The sequence below is a fragment of the Merops nubicus genome, unplaced genomic scaffold, assembly GCF_000691845.1.
Source record: "Merops nubicus isolate BGI_N331 unplaced genomic scaffold, ASM69184v1 scaffold4756, whole genome shotgun sequence".
Classification (NCBI taxonomy): Eukaryota; Metazoa; Chordata; class Aves; order Coraciiformes; family Meropidae; genus Merops; species Merops nubicus.
In genome coordinates, this window is record NW_008614245.1 from 1 (window position 1) to 20,089 (window position 20,089).

The 20,089-nt window shown below is 38.7% G+C and overlaps 1 protein-coding gene across 1 annotated transcript; it reads left to right on the forward strand.

The window, feature by feature from the left end:
* Window positions 1–7,619: 7,619 nt before the first annotated feature.
* C1D (C1D nuclear receptor corepressor) lies at window positions 7,620–12,776 on the forward strand. Its single transcript, XM_008942142.1, has 4 exons — window positions 7,620–7,766; window positions 9,109–9,175; window positions 9,652–9,707; window positions 12,600–12,776. Exons 1-4 carry the CDS (start codon window positions 7,620–7,622, stop codon window positions 12,774–12,776), a joined length of 447 nt encoding a protein of 148 aa, XP_008940390.1.
* The last annotated feature ends 7,313 nt before the right edge of the window (window positions 12,777–20,089 follow it).

Here is a 20,089-nt window from a genome sequence, read left to right on the forward strand (position 1 = left end):
CGCTGGCGGGAGCAGCAGGCCTCTGTGGACCTTCGAGGGGGCATCCGGCTCCCTCAGGAGATCTTGCGACCGAACGCCTTTAGGGAGCGGGAGCGGGTGGTAAAATGATGTTTTGCCACGTCTCTAAAGGATCAGGAGGTGTTCCAGCTTTCCACAGGGGCTCCTTCTCTGGAGACTTTCAAAACCCGCCTGGACCCGTTCCTCTGCAACCTGCTCTGGCACTAGGTGATCCCACAGGTCCCTCCCAGCCCCTGCCGGTCTGTGTTAGAACTGGGGATTTTGGTTCTGAACTGTTGACAAGGCCTTGGTCTGCGTGCGTGTCTATTTCATCTGGTACACAGTGAGCGAGGAGCCTGTGTGTGGCCTAAAAGCTAAACCAGGATTCAGAGGGAACTGTCAGTCAGTGATAAACAGCCCAAATTGTTCTGTTGTCACTGTCCCAAACACGTGGACACCCCTCTGTAACTCTCAAGAACTGAAGGTCAAGTTGTGTGGTAGTGATTTTGTTAGTGAGCAGAAACACAGTTTAATGTGTTAGCAGCCCGTGAAAAAAGAGAATATGGGCTGTAGGCTTTTCAGCTGGAGTCATGCCTTGAGGATGGTTGTATCTAGGATAGCTGCACTGTAGGCAGTAAATGGTTATGTTCCTATTAAAGTCAGTAAAATAGTGTTGCAGCTCCAGCCTTGAGAGCTTGGTAATTGTTGTAAGAAGAGTGTTTTCCAAAGAGAAGATACAGTTTGCATCTACAGGCCATGGTTAAAATAGCTCAGCAGCACTCTTCCCTTTATGGAAAGGCAGGTGATCCTTAAAATTATGAAGCTCAAATATTTTGTAATAAAGGAGATCTCTGTGTGGTTCTCCTGTGTTGCTGCAGAGGTGAAGACGTCCCTTCCTTACACTCTGTTGCAGCTTTCTCACTGTAAGGGTAGTTGCTGCTAGCAGCTTAGAAGGGACTTTGGCTTGCAAATTAAACTTTACATTATGCTAATTAAAAGGTCTCATTTTTGAGACAAAAATGGAAAGACTTGATTTAAATCAAAATTGAAAGGTTTGTGGCACTTTTCTTAGTTTTAAAATTAGAACAGAACACTTCTGATCTAAAATACTTGGCTATTGCTATTCCTGTGGCTGGATGACCATTTCTAAAGAAATCAGAAAGCACTTAACACAAGGCCATGCCCCAGAACATGAGAAGCTTATAGAATCATAGAATGGGCTGGAAGGGACCTCCAAAAGTCATCTAGTCCAACCCTCCTACCATAAGCGGTGACATCTCTAACTAGATCAAGCTACTTAGAAACTTGAAAATGATTTTTAGAATTAGGCTTCCTGTCAGAAATGTGGTGCAAAAGTCACAGAAACCTTTCTGATAAGTGCTTTTCTATTTGAAGTGGTTTAAGATTTTGAGAATCAATTCTTCACATTTGCACATTTGGTCTGCTTTTTGTTTGTACTGCCTGCATTTAGTAAAGATTGATTGTCTGTTTAAATGGCAGCAGTAGAAAATTGTAGGTCCTGTTCTCCATGCCTGCTAAGCTCCATTTTTCTGTGCTGGGAGGTTGCTCGAGTTCCATTTTCCTGGCTTCTCCCATTTCTTTGTTCTCCCTTTTGTGTCAGGTTGTGGTTAGTGCCTTGCACTCTATTCCCATGCCAGGCCAGACTGTGCCTCTGTTCTCCAGACTACAATGTTTTATTTCATCTATTTCAGTCCCCATGAAAACTCCATCTCCTCAGATGAGTTTTCCCTATTACTCCCTGGCTTCTCTGATTTTGCACAACCCTTTTCTGACAGTAGTTGATCTTTTTGTAAGGTTATCAGCTCTTAAATTCATTTTGGGGGACAGGTAGAAAATATTTTTCCCTGGTTTATTCCTGCATCAATAAGATTGATGCTTAGAACCCAATGCGTGTAACACAACATCCCATGGTTACTGTGTTATGTTAAACTGGAAAAAAAAGGGTAAATATGCTTCTAAGAGCTGAGCAGAGTCTTGTTAGCACAGGCAAATAACAAATTGCCAAAAATAGATCAGAGTCTGTGTTCTAAACAGCAGAGAAAAGTACTGCATGGAGTGCAAATACAGGAAATGGAAGTCTGATAAAAGGAAATAATTCTTCATGCATTGTGGAACTAGTGGCTAAAGGAAACAAAAGAGATCAGTAGTTTAAAAGGAATTAAACCTCCTTGATTTTAATTTTGGATGTTCATGGTGCTGATACCAGTGGAGAGTGACAGCAAATTTTACAAGAGGTAGTAAGCTCCATGATTTAGAGGTGCAAATTTGGTAGGACAGAAGTATTCAGTATTGATTGCAGTCACAAACTAAACCCCACTGTGCCTAAACTGTTTTGTGCAAGGAGATGGTATCTTGCTGTACAGTAAGTTCTTGCTAGGTTCAGTGCAACCAAAAGTATATGTTTTAAAGACCCGTTTAGATGTATAAATTTCACATCACTTTAAAAGCCCTGGTCTTGAACCGAGCTGTGGTAGCACAGTCTGAGAGCTTTTTTGAAAAGCTCTTGCTGAGAAGTGTTCTGGATATACCCAAAGAGAGATGGTTTTATCATTATACTTACGGTGGAGGTATGGACAGGTTGGAGCTGAACAAGAGCTGGGATATACTGGATTTGTTTGGAAGAGGGAACAACTATGTTTTGCAAACTGCAGGTTGAATTGAAGGTTTACATCAAAGTTGGTTTGTGTGGCTATAGGTGGGGCTGTTGTGAATGTGGGGTGTTTAAGCCAAGCTGAGAAACCCGTTTGCTCATGTGCTGTCCACTATGGGCTGAAGTGTAAGTGAAATTCAAAAATATCCCCTCCCTTTAAATTTTAATCTTCTTTTAAGACAGATCTGAATAAACTTTGAAAATCCTTTGAGGCTTCAGAGACTTCTGTATCAGTGGCATCAGCAAGAGCTGGATGGCTGCAAGCTGTTTTGTGAGGTGTTCTTGCACATCCAAATGCTGACTGGAGCCTAACCTTGAAGGCAGGCTTAAAAATGAATGCTTGGCTGTTGCCCATTTGTAATATGGTACAAACTGTGCACTGAGTTGCACTGTACAAACTACTGTGGCTTGAGTTGGGGTATTTTGAAGGGGATCAAGATAAGCCTTTTGGTGCATGCTTGGTATTTCATGGTAGGCTTAATGAGTTTTGCAGTGGAAATCTTTCCTGCTAACAAGACTGTGAGCTGGCGTTGCGAGAGCGCTCTGGCCAGTTGTGCTAGATGTGCTCTGCAGCTGCCCCAGGCTGGCTTGAGAGGCCAGATCTGTGGACACAGTGATGAGTAGTGGGCAACTAATTATTTATTATGCAGCAGTAATGCTCAGGAGTGTCTGTCACAGATTAGAGCCTGTCCTATTTAGAGGCTTGCAAATGTGGAATGAAGTGGATTTCCCTGCCCAAAAGAGGTTTGTGGTTGCAGAACTTAGTAATGAGCTCTGGTAGCTTTAAATTTAAGAGTCTGTATCTTTCAGTATAGCAAATAGAGACACAGTTTTGCTGTGGAGCTGGGCAGGAAGGTTTGGCTTTGCTTTTTAAGTCAGCTGGGAACTACATGCTAAGGCTTGTGTTAAAAGCACCAGGTATATTCAAAGATTGTTCATAAAAGCCATCTGCAAATCATCTGCAGTTTCCCTTTTTCCTTTTCTTACCTTTGTGTGCCTGTCATGGGTGTGCTTTTCTTGAAAGGAGCTCCTCTCTTCATTCTCCTGAAAGATAAATGTGACGATGGATGATTTCGCTAATTGTACCGTGCAGAGTCATCTGTATTTTGTTTGGTTTTATTTAAACTTCCTTTATACAGCATTTAACTCTGTTGGCTCATAGCTCAATAGCCACGTTAGCACAATGACAGACTGCCTCTGATTGTCATGTCTTTAGCCTTATTTTATATGGTCTGCAGAAGATGATGTATTTTGTCTTGCTCTTTCACTTTTCAGGTTCATAATGTCTGATATTTCCCTCCCTTCCTTTTTTTGCAGGTTGAGTGTATTACTTGCTCTGGTTTATACTGTCTTGATTGGAGAGAAAACAAGGTGTTCCTTGTTTTCTCATCACAAGTTTACATAAATGTAGTCACGGTTCTGAATAAATGAGAATTTATTCAGTATTTTTCAGAAATTTCAGAATATTCAGAGATTTTCCACCTGTGGAAATTCATAACACAATTTTTGGTCAGACGTAAATGCAATGAATAAGTTTTTTCATTAAAATGGTTCACTTTTGTGATTTTTAAGTCCTTTTCTTCCTCAAATATATTTCTCTTTTATGCTCTTTTCCCAAAAACTACATGCCAGGTTTTGAGCTCAAGGTTAAAAGGGAACGTTGTTTCTGGTAGATTGATGTTATGAAGTCATACCACATTTTTCATCACTGTTTGTTTGCCTCTGTGCCTGTAATCAGAATAGGCCTTTTCTTTTATGTTTATGGGTTGTGAACTTCCCTTTCCATTCTCAAAATTAAAGAGATTGTAAAGTATTATCGTGCACAAAACCATAGGTTGTGTCCTGTGTGTTATTATTTTGTAATGAAAATGCTGTGTTATCCATAGTCCCTTAGATTTCTCCTTTATTCACATGCTTACCCAGCAATATGTTCTCATAACTTCTCTTATCTGAATAGTTGTACTGCTCTTAATTTTTCTTAAGGGGGATTTCTGTGCCAAATAAAATTTGGTTGAGAGGCAGCAAATTCAGTGGGGAAAACTTGTGTAGTAAACATTAGCTTCAGGAACTGAATTAAATTTCTGCTTGCTCAGAATACATAGAGAAACACTTGTAAAACTTTGAGGAAAATTTTGCTTGTGGTTTAACAACTGAAACATAACTATTGAGGGCACTGTAACCTTTAGGTATGTTTAGAGAATCACTGATGTGGTTTTAGTTCTTCCCATCCTTGGCTTTGTCATTCTGCAGGTGGGACTATGCAGACTGTGTTGATTTTGGCAGGAACAATTTTGTGGAGTTTCCAGTGTACAAGTTTTCTGATGTAGTGTAAGTTTGCTCTTGTTGATTTAGTGTTATCAAAACTATTTTAGGCTGTTGACTGCTGCCTTATTGTTGGCATGTGCCAGCACTGTAATACATCCTGCGTAGAGATTAGTAACACTGAAACAACAGTCTAATGAAAAGAGAGAGGTCCCTACGCAGCAGGAGTAGGAACTTGCTAGTTCCTGTTGAAATAAGCAGAAAACACAAGTTCAACAAATTCTTTCTTCTCCCTGGGCAGAAGGAGCAGATTTAGCAATGAAGGGTTCTGGACATGGGCTGATTTGCAGCCTTGTTCCACTGAAGTCTGGATACATTTTTTTTTACCTTTCCTTGCTAATTGACAGTGCTAAGTAAATACTTCAAGGTACGAGAGCAAACTTAATTCTTTTTGGTTTATGAGATGCCAATCACAGAATAATATACTTTGGACTGTCTGTTATCTTTCCTTCTATCTCCTTATTCTTTCTCTGCCTCATTCTTTAGGTCTAGCTAGGGATATTGAAAAGAATATCCCTATATATGCTGTAGTGACTGTTTAGCCTTGCAACTGCTATAAAATAGCTCCAGTTGGTGTTGATTGATAACAGATTCCTGCTACAGGTTCTTGTTGGTGTTTTGTTTTTTTCCCTCAGTTGCTGGTGCTGGATGCCCTGATAAAGGGAGAGAGAAGTTAATTTTTTTTGTTGCTATGTTCATGGCTGTCCGTCAGATTAAGAACATAGTACATTAAGCATTGTAGATGACTGTTGGGTTGGATTACATCTCTCTCCCTGTATGTGTTAGTCAGTGTGTATTGACAGACACCTTCTAACCAAGCTTAGCCATATCAACGGCTGGGAAAATCTGATTTCTGCTGTAGCCTTGATTATTTTCTATGCTGTATCACAGGACTAAAAGTTAACAAGAAACATTGTTTCTGGACTCTTGCTATCAAGCTAAGAAGGGTGATTATAATGCAGGGCAGAATGAAACACAAACAATACTATCGTAAATGGCAGAAGTTATCATATTGGTATTTTGGCTCTCTGTGGGCAGTACCTTGTAGGTCCAGCTCAGCTTTCCCACTTAGGTCTGCTGCAGCTGACTGAAACAGTATTTACAGGTGTGAGTGACATGCTGGGGTAGGGAGGGGACCTTTAACAGGTCATGGTTAGCATTGTGATTCTGTACTCGGTCTGAAAACCAGCTCTGACCAAGGTGAAAAGTCATGCAGCTGAGCAGGATTATAGACTATAGTTCTAAACTGTGCAAACAGCAGCAGTGAAACTGGTCTTGTTAACTGGCTGATCGTATTTCTGGAATGATGCTGGTGTGGTTAAAACTCGAGTTGCAGACAAGCTTGAGCAGTTCCAAACCATTTTTCCTCCCAATCTTCCTCCTCTTTGACCTTTGGGAGACAATATAAATAAAGAAATCTCTCACACATACCATACTCTTGCCAGGAAAAGAGAAAGATCCAGTCGTTATCTAAGCCAAACTCCAGTGGCAGCTGTTTGCTGTTTCCTTGCTGTTTGCACCAGCTGTGGGCTTGGGGTTCGTATGTACAATGTGGTTTCTCCAACTTAAATTCCCACCCTCTGTACTCGGTGGCTGGGTAGTGGGATTATCACAATGATCCTAAGAAGGAGGGACTGCAATGATCCAGGTGCTCCCACTGTTCTTGATGCACTTCACCAAGCAGGCAGGAAAATTACGGATTTCTCTTCTTTCCTTAGAACATTCCAAAACTTGTTGTTCGGTCAGTAGAAGTTGTAGAAAATAATGTAGCTTTAAGTAACATCGGCTTCCTGAGCTAAGTGACATCTTGTTATTTGGGAGGAATTAGAGCTATTGATTGTAAGCCAGGAGGCAGATGGCTTGGCAGTGGCTGTGCCACGTTACCCTGGATGCTGGGATCAAACAAGGAGTGCGTTCGGGTGTTTCACCTCTTTGCTTATCTCACAGTTGCTGTGCACAAATGAGTCTACAAGATTTCTAGCATATTCTGAAATGCCCAAATCAACCCGGCTTTGTTACTGGTAGAGTTATATACCAGATTATAATACTCCAGAGAGAATTCAGAAGAACTGCATACAGGGTTCACAAGAAGAATATCTTGGATTGACTCTTAAATTTAGCACTGGAAGTTGTAACTGACCCCGACATAACCGCTTTAAAGCTGAAGTAATGTCTGTTCCTGAGACAGGCTGAAGCCATATCGCTGATGTTTGGGTTTTGTGTGTTTTGTTTTGTTTTGTTTTGTTTTTTAATGTGTCCTGCCTGTTACTTAGTAGTAGCTCTTTATAAACTGTGATTTATAGAGCACTTCTTTTAAACAAGCAAATAATTTCTTTCTATCACAGACCATAAAAGCTAAATACTGTTTTGGGACTGTTAGAATAGGTACCACAGTCCTGTCATTTGTAATATTCCTTCATGCCATTTTGCACAGCAGTCAGGAGATAGCCCTGCCACGAGAGGATCTTTAGCTGTGTCACTATTGATGTTACCTGCTAGAACTCTTCAGTAGGCATTTCTTATAATGTTTGATGAATGAATGAATGCTAATGCTTTGGGCTGTAAAATAGTCTTCTGACTCTGTAGGCACTCAATGAAATGGATTATTAGTTTTGTTTCCTTTTTCCAGATGGAAATGTCAGGAGATTATATTAATACCGAAGAATACCCCACTGAAATTCATGATTACCTCACAGCATTTGAAAAATCTCTTGGCTCTGTAGATGAGATGCTGAAGACAATGATGTCAGTTTCCAGGAGTGAGCTTCTCCAAAAGGTAAATAATCTTCCTTTTGACAGCCTTTTTGGTGTTACTACAAGAATACCTGGTACCCCAAACTGAAATAAAAGGGTCTATTAGGCTAGCCACTGCACAGAGGAGTAACAGATATGACACTTCTGCCCTCAATACCTAGATATTTGGAATTACTACATTTCTAAGTTATCTAGATGGTCTTACAAACTAAATTGTGAAATATCTGCTCTTCCAAGCCGAAAAGTGATGGTCTTACTAGTTGAGTCACTTGGGTAGAGGACATACTTGCTTATTCCTGACCTGCCTTAAAGTGCATGCCGAGTGCTCTTTCATAATGGAGAGGTCATTCACATTTTTGTCTGAGGCTGTTTCACAACAAGCTTAATGGAACTTGGTATACTCAGAAGGATATAAAGGTGAATTGACAGCAGGGAGAATTGATCTGATTCTGGAAGTCTAGACTTGCAGAACCTGGTGTTTGAAAAACTGAGCTGTCTCCCCTAGCTATAAGCATAAGTCTGTAATACGAGTTTTTTTCAGGGAATAAAGACAGAGCAAGGTACTGCCTGAAGACTTCACATAAGCCTATCTTTTAATGTTTAAAGCCTAACATGTAATTTATTTCTGCAGGGCAAGAAAAAGCCAGTACTTGAGGGAACTTCTTTATCCTCTGAGGGTTTCTAACACAAATAAATTATGAAGAAAACAGTCTTGACAACATCAGTCTTTTGACAGTATCCATGTTAGAACTAGTGAGCTGTACAATGATGTTATCAGAGTTTCTGGAAGTCTTATAGGACTAAAATAATAAATTGACTTTGACAGTCAAAGAAAAAACCTCATTACCCTTATTCTTCCTTTGCTGTGCAGACCTAAGTATTCCAGCATGCATTGAACACAGTCAACCATGTGTAGTGTTCATGTTCATTGCCTGTCTGTGGTATACTATGTTCACATTTGAGCTTCAGCAATCTTGAGACCTGGAGTTTTTCCTTCCATGGATAGCAAAAACTACTTTGAATTCATTTTCTGTGGAAAAACAGGGATTATTTCTGACTACAGGAACAATAGTCTTAGAGCTGTGTGCCAAGAGACTCTGTGCTTTTGGCCATGTGGGACTGTGGCATTTAACATGAAACTGGGAAAATGATGTAAATACTGGCAGAGGGGAGGATGGTTCTGTGATGGCATGGAAATAAGCATAAACATGGTCTCAGCCAACTTGTGGTGCAAAAATGTGCTCATTTGGTGTGTATAGTTTTTTACGAATATATTCACGATTATGAAATGTGGATGTTACTAAAATCTGTGCATGTGTTGCTCAAAAAAACGTGCAAATGAGGTGCTTTTTTTTTCATTCTAGTTAGATCCTCTTGAGCAAGCAAAGCTGGATTTGGTTTCGGTGTACACATTAAATTCCTTGTTCTGGGGTAAGTATGTGGTATTTCTGTATGTAATATTTCTGACTGCCATTTGAACACCTAGGCAGCTGCAAGCAATACATCATCATATTTCACAGCCAGATAATTAGATAACTCCTAATTACCCCAAGGACCCAAATTATTGCCATCCATAGGGTAAATGATTTTGAAACTCCAGATCAAAACTTTATGTTTACAAAAGCTGGCTTTGTACATGCATGAGGGTGACTTTTTTTCTGCTTTTTTTTGTGGCAACCTTTTCTGTCCTTTAAAGGACAGAAAGTTTAACCATATTAGGTTTTGTTTTAGCTGCAGTATGATGATAACAGCTTGTCAGATACTTAACAACACAGTTAAATTCAATTCTTATTATATGGAAACTTTTATATGGAAACTACAGTTTTCCTATGTCACTTACTGCATCCTCAGTCACAGCACCCTTCAGTTTCAAAAAACCTTTTTTGTTTGTTTTTTTTTTCTTGTAGTATACTTGGCTACTCAGGGAATCAATCCAAAGGAGCATCCAGTGAAACAAGAACTGGTAAGATTCTTACACATGCACTGCACGCACTGCAATATCTTACTTGCCCACACCAGTTAACTCATCTAGAAGTAAAAAAAATGTTTATATCTATGTTTAAAGTTGCTATGTTGCTGTAATAGCATGCTTATGCTACGTGGTCTTATATAACTGTTCATATGCTCTGCTGGGCTCTCTAAACAAAGAAAATAATAGTTTTAGCTCCAAAAAGTACTGTTTAAAGCAAAGTTGTAGAGCCTGCTGAAATTAGGAAAGAACAAGAAGATGAATGGTGTCATCTTATTGTTTCTCCACCTTTGAGAACTGGATTCTGAACAGAGCAGCTTTTCACTTCTATCTGTTAAATGGAAAAATGTTACATGCCTGATAATAATTTATAACTTCCAGTATGGCATTTTTTTTTTCTTATAAATACTAGGAATCATGTTAATCTCTGAGGCTGCCTTTTTTTTTACTCTTGTATGACTCTGAAAGTACCGTGTGGCTGATTTACTGGCGAAGACGGGAAGGAGCCCCCCTCCCCCTCCCAGCTCCTCCATTAATTCATTTTCTCAGCAGTAAAGAATCCAGTTCGGCAACAAAGCTAAAAGCTTTTTTGGCACCAGTTGTATGTGTATTGTCCAGTAATTCTGCATTAGTGACATATTTACAACCTGTAATAAATCTTTTAGGTTTGTCTTTATATTCCATTTAGATGCATGACTACGGTATAGGAGGGTGGCTAGCTTGAAAATTCTGCTGACTTAAAAAAAAATCAAATCATTTAGCCTGATGAAAAAATAGAAATCAAAACTTAGAGCTACCTATTTTAATTCCTGTATAAATGAAAATATTAAATCTGGGCGGTAGTAAAATAGTTACCTTAAATGTAATCCTTACATAATCCTTGCAGTGGAATGGAAGATAGGACTGAAAAATGTGGAAAGCTAGCCTGAATAACAAGAATACTTCCATTTTTAATTTTGTGAGGTTCTCAGTAGTCTAGACTGTATAATATTAAAAAATGGATCAGTTAATATTTCATGAGCTTTCAGTCAGTTTCTTGTTCCTCCTATATTATATAGTGTCTGAACATGGTGTTAATTTAGTGATACTAAAATATAAATTTTATCTCTTCTGCTGTGGCTATTTTATGCTGGTATTTTACTTCACAATTGCTGCCATTTTAACTGAAGAATGAGTGAATTATCATAGCCTAGATTCTCAGCCTGTTCTCTCTGCCTTTTACAAGTGCCAAGGTGAACGAATGCCCACTGCTTCCTTCCAAGAGCATCATGATGTTCTCATTCAGGTGCAAAGGGAATTAAAAAAGACCAATCTGTCACGATTGTTTTGTTTTTACAATTGCTCTCCTCATGTATATAGAGGGAGTACAGGGGGATTCAAAGTGTATTAATAAAATGTGCATTTAAGCTATCGGAGTTAATTTCTCCCATCACGTTGACATTTGTCAGCTCCTTTTTCCCAGGCTGGTACATGTAGGTTTGCCATCTGTTCTCATTAGCTGTCTTGGTCACCAAAGAAATATCACAGTCTATCATGACTTCAGACCCTGTAAAGCTGGCCTCATTAAAGTGATGGTTTTCATACAGGGAGAGTGGCCAAATTTTGACAGATCAGTTGCTTATAAGTCACTGAAGAATGGAAAAGCAGTTCTGTGGTGTAGGTCTTGTAACTTTTGTTCCAGATTCAGAGAGCTGTCAGTGGCTGTGTGAGAAATGTGTGTGTTACATAATATCAACATTTATTTGGTTACCAGTATTCATAAATGTTCTGTTAATCCACATTTATGATTCAGGTATCAAAGTGCTATCTATGTGTGTGTGTGTACATACATATGTTACTGTTGCTTGTATTACACTATCACCTAAAGGCCCTACACTTCAACTCCATATTAGGCTAAATATGTAGTTCTGAAATCTATCAACCAAACATTCATGTATTTTACAGAATTACTGTAAGTGACCTCTCTGGTCAGTGAAGAGAAGCAGCCTTTTAATGGGGTGATTCCCATTTTGGAGGGGTTTAGTTACGCTCTCAAAGTAATTTTCTTTATTGATTGCAGATGTAGATGAGGATGAGTAGGCACATAAATAAGATTGCTAATCTAGGAGGGTGTGCTTGGGTGGGATTGAATCCAACCCATACTTTGTTAAAAGACAACAATCTTAATCACTGAATGACTGTGGTAGGCTAAGATGGCAGGAAAGCATCCCCTTGCTTTTTGGAATGGCAGTAGAAACAGGCTTTGTTATTTATGGTCATAAAAGGAATTTCTGGTACAGCTGGAAATTCATCAGGCTGCTTTAAAAAGATAATTGATAAGGCCCCTTGACCATTTTAGGATCTTAGCCACAAGACGACTTTGTAGTCACTTGTGTAATGCTTGTAACATCTTTGATTTTCTATAAGATGCTTTTTTGGCTTCATTTGGATGTGCTGTGGATGTGTTTGTGGTTTTTTTTATTTTTTTAGTTAGGCAGTATAATTAATCTACAAATATGTCAAATAGCTAAATATTATTTTGCTATCTTTATGTAGGCAAAACTCCAAATTGAGTTCTGTATTTTGTTTTCTAACTTTGCTTACAAGAACAATTGTCACCTTGCTGTAAGTCAGATGCAGAGTCTTCATTTCTGTAGGACTTCATACTCCTAAGACAGTGAATGTCATGCAGATACTAGTATACTGTGATGGAAAATCTGCCAAAGGGGAAGCCTCAAGTTTGCAAAAAGCAAAGTCGTGTATGTATTTAAATGATGCTGTTTTTCAGGGTATTATAGTTACAGAAATGCACAGTGTGGAGAGCTTGTACTCATTCATTTTATTTTAGCATCAGTCTTCGGAGAATGGTGTGAAATATACTTTTTTTTTTTTTTCCCCTCTTCCTAGGAGAGAATAAGAACATACATGAACAAGGTCAAAGAAATAGCAGACAAGAAAAAAGCATCCAAACTCAATAAAGGAGCTGCTTCTAGGTTTGTAAGAAATGCACTCTGGGAACCAAATGCTGAAAATGAACGTACCTCCAAAACTCCTGCTAAAGGAAAAAAGAGAAAGATGGACTAATTTTTTGTTTTCTTTTATAATAAACTAAAGACATTAGAACTTATTTTGAAATGTGTTTTTTGTACTGCATGCATCTTGCAGAGGTGCTGTATAGTAACATCTTGGTTAAGTTATACTTAAGAATTTGTCCAGAACACTTGTCATGGAGGTGATCCCACTCTGTGTGTCTGAAAGAGCCACTGGATGTGTCAGAAGTCACATTTCATTATTCAGATGATGATAACCTGATGTACAGTTGCTGGTAATAGATACTTGTGATGTTCTGCTCATAAGGCCTAAGAATTTTAATTTTTTTATTTTACTGCTGAATGATTGACACTTTTTTATATGTCTTTAATCTCCTGAATATTAAAAAGTCTCAAACAATGCTACTCAATCTGTGTTTATCAAAGAGTCATGTTTACTTTCTCATTACATCACTGTGTGAAATGCTGTGTTTGCAGAGTTTTGCAAGGTTTATTTGCTGTGTTAAAGTGTTTCCTTTTCAGCTTCTGAACGTGACTTCATGCCATATTCCCTTACTGCTGTTGCCTCTGATAAAATGGAGCTTCAAGGGCCACAAACAAATTGCCTGGCTTCCACTCTAAGCCACTTTGCCTAGTCAATGGAAAAAAACGATATCCCCACAGGGCAATTTGTAGTGTCCAAAAAAGGGAGCAGCCTGAGGACAGCTATTAGGAGACAGCACATGGAGGAAACGTGGTTGGAGTTTCGGTTGCAGTGCTCAACCCTTACTGCTCACGCTGTGTGAGAAATGTGCTCTGAGGTGGTAGGAGTTGAGGCATCCACTGCTATTTCTCAGATCTCCACCAGCAAAAGCATTCTCTGGTGCAATAAAACTACTCCTCTGTCTTGCAGATTTTCTTTTGGTTTTCCTCAAAATGTGAAGCTTAGTCACTTGGGAGAGGAGGTGTGTTTCTTCCTTCAGAAGAACCTCACTGGTTCATTTTCCAATACACTGCAAAGGAAAACTCAATTATCTGCCTCAAAACTATTGAATGCTTACCAGTCCTGCTTAGGAAGGAAAAATAAATTTTTGTTCATCAAAATGTAGTTGGGCAGCAGTCTAGAAAACTGTTTGGGAAGTAGCATTAGTGTGAATGATTAAATGATAAAAACACATGAATCCAGTGTACTTATAATGCTGCAAGCTGAATGAGGTGCAGTGAATCCTTGCTGTTCTTACAGAGTTTACTGTGTCCTGCAATGCAGAATATGGACAAAAAAAATTTAATTGGACACTAAAATAAAGGTTCTGTCATTGACTAAAAATATACTTGAAAGTAAGCGTTCAATATATTGACAAGTTGATTAAGCTCAAATAATTGTTGTATATTTCTAGAAGCTTTTTAGTGACTGGTATGAATTTACACATTTTTGTTTCTGATAAATTCTTTGACTAAATAGAAATTTTTTCAACCTGTGTTCCAAGCTGTGTTCATGTAGGTACCTAACTTCACTGCCTCAAATCTACCAGACCACTCAGGTGAGTATCCATGCCAAAGGTGGGCACGCATTTGGCAGCTGCACGCAAAATGAGAATGCTTTATTTCTACAGGCTATTGTCTTGGCTATGCCAGATGAAAGAGCTGTTGGATTCAGGGGTCTTATTTTGTGCAGTTAAGGTTAAAAATGCAAAAGACCCAAAGTGTTTGAACAGAGTTTATTGGGAAGTCTGTATCTCCTGTCTTCTCCTTCTTTCAGCCTGATACTAAAAATGACAGTAAAGGCTTTGTGTGGATGGAGAGGTTTGCCATGTGCAAAGCATGAGGTTCAAAATGTTAATCTCCAAAACATACACTTAAAAAAAGAAAAAAGGCCAGGTGTCCTATGAACTAATTGGGAAAACAATAGCACAGAAGTGGTCTGAAGTGGCACAAGCCAGAGCACTTTAATGTAGAGATTTTCTAGGAGATAAGGTCTTGCACTTGGAGAGGCGTTGCCTTGAGGAAACGCGTAGCTGAGCTTGTATTTATGCACAGTGCTGTTAATCAAAAGGGGATTGAAGGACGTTTCCATTACATGATTTTCTTCTTAAGCTTCAATTATAGCTTTTGTTTTAAAAGGATAATTTCTGAAAAGGCTCATAATTCAGTGTCCAGTAAAGTACACAGGTCTCGCTGGTAAATGTTTAAACAAGAATAATGCAAGGCTGATAGCCAAGACTTAGGTAGAAGTCCATCTGGTATCATTAATTACATACAGGTATTTGGCATTTGTGGTAGGGCACTTAAAATAGATGTAACAAATGCAACTTTGTAAACTTTTGTACAAAACTTTTTAAGGCTTGTATCATTGAGAATGGCTGCTCACAGCCTGGATTTGTGGCTCTTCTAACACAAAGAAAACAACCCAGAGGAATGCCCTGCAAACTAAAAAGCATCATCATGTTCTTCTTGCTAACAGCCTTATGCAAAAGTGGCTTGAAATAGATCAGGCATGCTAAGTGTTTGGGGTTTTTCTATATCACTGAAGGGTTCTTGGAACTTCTGGAGTTCAGGATAGCTATTTAACTTTACTGAGGTCTCAAATGGAAAATGACTGAACTTTGTTTGTGAAAGTTCCTCCCTGGAAAAGCTACATGATTATCAGAATAAAAAATAACTTTCCTGCCTCACGATAGGAGGCTGGTGAGGAGAACATTCATTGCAGTGGCTGTGTGCAAAGGGCTGTATGAGCCATAGTTTGTAGAATGGTTCTACAGGGCTAGAAGGGACAGGAAACATCTGGGAGACGTCTAGTCCCAGTGCTGTATGTGCTGAGTGTGGTGCAGAAACACCAATCCTGCAGTAGTGAATGCTAATGTAATGCAGAGTTGCTGTTGTAATAATAAGTTATTAGTACCAGTGAATTAAAGTATTAACGAACTTAAGGTCTTTAAAGAGATCAGTAAAGTGCGTTTGACACCTCCTTGCTTTGCTTTATTATGGGTTAATTAATATTAGACATACCAGCTAAGAGAAGCACTAACAAAATTGCTGTTTCTGAGAATGCTTTTAACTAATGCAATGAGAAAATTATGTAAAACTCTAAACAGTAGGAATATATGTAGTTGGACTGACTAGAGTTAATCAGTGTCAAATTTACAAGGCCTTGTGTTCAGCTTTTTAAGTTAAAAGTCAAGATAGTCTTTATGTTGTTAAAGATTGTGTTTTGATACATACACTTAATGTGTTCCAAGTTCTTGGAACTTTTCTTGCTTCTTAGTGTTTGAACCAATAAAGTGATTTTGGTTCCAAGCTTACCAAAAAAGTACTTCAGGATAGAAATGAAAACGCAATTCAAGATTTTAAGCCCTACTAGGGTTAGTGTTAAATAACTACATTAAAACTGAAAACAGCACCTGGGGGCATCTGGGAAGCTCTATGCTTGGCAAAATTTGGAGGTCATTGGATAGTAGGGACTTGCCTCATTGACTTTAAAATCAATGGGAGACTTTCCACTTGGTCCTCAAGGACTTTGGTTCCTGAATTAGTGTGGCTTCTTTCATCTGCTGCAGTTGGACAGGAAAAGTAAATTAGTTACCAAAATCAAGGGCTCAGAACTTTGTAGTAGATGTCTGGCCACTAATTGGTGTTTTTTCAGTCAGTGAATTATCTTTTTCTTATATCTTTATATGTGTAGTGAAAGATTTCCTTCCCACATACCTGTGCTTCTCCAAAAAAATGTTACAGGGAGAGAACTGCATGTGTTTAACTGTCCCAGCTATGTAAAGAGATTTTTGGCATAACAAAACGGGCACCTTTGGCTGGAGAAACTAGGTCTTCTCTCCACTGTGTAAAGTTTCTGCAGATGTTCTAGAAACCCCCCTCTGACAGAGTTTACTGTGACTGTAAACGAAGGAGCAGTCTTATTAGAACTTAAATTCCTTCCCTTATAAATCCTAGCCATGAGTTGGGAAGTCAGCACATCAGTGGTGCTTATTTCTAGTATTTGATATTTTTATTGCTGGAGAACTGCATCCTCAAGAGTGGATGCTTTATTAGGTTACCCTATTTTGTCTTGGCCTTGAAAATTAATACTAGCATGAGGCCTTGTCAAAAAGTATTTAATGTTGCAGTTTCATTGGAAATCTCAAAATATAGTTATCTGGAGTTATAAAAGGTAATTAGCTCAGAATTAAGAATTTTCTTGGATTTAAAAGAGACTGTTACAAATGTAAAGGGAAATCCTGGTTTTCACAGTAAATGATGTACTTTGCGCAGGGATAGATGATGACCTGGTTCTGCAGCCCTAGCAGAAGGGATTTTGGTTACCTGGTTTCCTATCAGCTGTTGGCCACAGGAAGGCTTTTGGGAGTTGTGAACAGTAAACTCCAGTCTGTAACTGGAAACGTGGGTGGAGGTATATTGGTGCAAGTGGCATTCAGTGGCATAGGGTTCCTTCTGGCAAGATCTCGCTGAACTTTTGACTCAATTCTTGCAGATTCTCCTCTGCTGCAGGCAACTGCAGAAACCCCTCACACCCACAAAAAAACATTCCTCTGTTCCACATTGCCTCTAGTTGGGATATGTGCCAAGTTATCCATGAAGAAAATGAAACAACTTGATTGGAATGTCATTTCTTTCTTCCATCAGACATGGCTGGCTAGTAATGTATAGATTCTTTAGAGAGCTAAAGCGTAAGGAACCAGTAGCAAAGTATTTTTGATAAAAATCAAAAGTTGAAAAAGAAAAAAATTAACTTCAGCTAAACAGTGACATGCACATCAGAATATAATGGCAGAAATGACCGTGGGGCTTTGTGGAGATGTTCTGCTTCTCCACAAGGGTAAGTCTGACAAACCTCAAGCCAAAGAAACTTTCCACCCTAGAGGGCCAAAATAATTGAAACTGGTTGTATCCCAAGTGTGGGCAGGTTATTCCTTTGTAATAAACTGACATGTAAAGATGCCAAGACAGGGCAGTAGTTAAAAAGACTGTGTATGTTTCCTAGTTAAAAACTTACTTGCCAGTGATGACAAAATTGTTGGGCTACAGGATTTTAGGGGCAATGACACAGGAAGTAAATAATGCAATTTGTCATTTTACAATCGTGTGACACATATTAGGAAAAGCAATAAAGTTTTGCAGTGTGACATTGTAATTTTTCTTTGCTAATTTGCTTTGAGTGATATTCCTTGCAGAGAGTTCCAGAACATCAACATGAATGCTTTCGTTTTGTGGATCTCTGTTAGAATCCTTAGTGTTTGTGGTAGTTTGTCTTTCTTTTCTTCAATTTCTGCTTTCCAATAGATGCACCTGTAATACTTTACTGATAGAACTAAGTTCACCTTTTTGCTGACTTTTAACCTTCCCTGTAGGAGAAGATTACAGATCTGTGGAATACTTAGTGGTGGTGATCTAGGAAACAGACTTTGAACTGCTCAGTTTTCATCAGCAGTACCAAAGGGAAAAGAGCAAAAGCTTGTTTTTACTACTAAGCTGAGTGAATATGGCGTGGAAATCTTGTAATGGCAAGGTATCAATTTTGTAAAGTGATATATTTCAAAGGGGATACTAAATTTGACTGTGAATAAAAAGCTTTATAAATGGAACATTTAAGAGGCTATCTTTTACTTTTCAGTGTAGGGTTGCCTTGACATGCATCATTTCAATTTGGCAGCCCCAGCAAATGGATGGAAGCAATTCAGTATGATAATTCAGTATTGCCAAGAGGTTTCTTCTCTGCCTAGTGTGGACACATTCCATGGGTGAATTTAAAGCTTATATTAAGTGATAGGAAGAGGGTCTATTTCAGCACTACGTTGTTCCAGCTTTACATCAAGACAATCTTGGTATCAACCTAGATGTTATATCCAAAGGGCACATGAACAACAAAACAATTTTCAAGCTGAGGATCACCTCAAAGTCATGGTGATATGTCTTGCATAGCAATGATGCAGAAGAGGCAGAAAAGAAACTCAGCTGTGCTTGCAAATAATTTTTTTTAAAAAAAAAAAAAAAAAAAAAAAAAGTAAAAAATTTTTGGGGGCTTTTTACCAGCCGAGTCTGTTAAAGTAAACAAGCAGCTACTGAGTTACACAAGTGAAAATGTTTTCTGAAAAAGCATTAGTCTTTGATAATCTCTCATTCAATATGAATGTTCATTTTCATGAGTATGTTGTAGTCTGTTTCCTAGAATGTTTATTTTTACTTCGTTACATGATTTTTTTGCCTCACAGGAACAAATTAGTCATTCTTTAGAACCAGTTGCTGTCCCCATTATCAAAAGGTAAGAAGGAGAAGTGCCTAGTAACAAACACCGTCAACCTGGAGAGCACAAACAGTCTTTTGAATTTGTTGCCCTGGGCTGACAAACTTACTTCCCAACTCACACAGAAGACAAAACATGTTTTCTCCTGCAAAGTTTCCATGGAGAGAGTGTTTCTCAAGGTTGTTAATCTCATGAGGTGCAGTCTGTATATGTGCATGTCACACATCCACTTGCATGTTACATACCTCCTGCATGGGAGTGAGTTCTCTTAGTATGTAACAGCATCCAAAGTGAAATATTTTGTATTAATGAAATGCTATTGTTGGAGGCTATGTATAATATCACAAGCTTAATTCTCTGTTACTTTGAGTCAGTTTAGCTCTATTTCATTAGGGCCCCAGCAGCAAAAAGCCAGCATAAAAGAGCTGAGACTTTGGCTTTCTGTAGGTACTACATAAAGGCTTTACAACTTTTAGCACCAGGAGCTCCTGGCCTAACAATTTGAGAAGCTGCTTGTTGCAGACCATCCAGTACTCTCAGATGTCTCAAGACCACTTCTTTAAAGCCTACCTCTCCTTTTCTAGACTCTTCACTTACTAAAAACATTTTCACTGCCCATTTCCTTCACCTGGCCCTGGATTTGCCAGCAAGGAGCAGATCTATTTCAACTCTTCCTCTTCGAGAGACCTTATGCTATTTGACAAAATCAACAGAAATAAGAAGATCACCAAAATACGTTCTTCCCCTTTCTGTGCCAATCACTGTATTGGGCAGCTCTGTTTCAAATGGACTATCTTAAGGAATATCTTTGTTTCACATTGAATATCTTTATGTAACAAAAGCAGCACTAAAAGTCTAGCTGATTCTAAGACGCTGACATCCAGGGAACTTTACTTGTCTGTTAAAGCCACTTCCTCAATGCTTGGACTTGTTTGTTAAGCTTTATTTAGCTTTTACTATATATACACAGGGCTTACCACTGATACTTGCACATGGTGCCTCAGCTTCTTACAGTAAATTTATGTTCCCGGATGTTTATAATTTTGCCAGCTTTTAACCACTTATACGGAACTTCTTCGTGTTTGGTGCCTGACATAGCTGAAATTTTATTTATTTTC

Bases quoted from the DNA above. Each gene is read 5' to 3' on its own strand.
- C1D (XM_008942142.1), top strand. From the start codon at position 7,620: ATGGAAATGTCAGGAGATTATATTAATACCGAAGAATACCCCACTGAA. The intron at 7,767-9,108 runs GTAAATAATCTT...TTTTCATTCTAG, and splicing joins GGAGTGAGCTTCTCCAAAAG to TTAGATCCTCTTGAGCAAGC. The intron at 9,708-12,599 runs GTAAGATTCTTA...CCCTCTTCCTAG, and splicing joins ATCCAGTGAAACAAGAACTG to GAGAGAATAAGAACATACAT.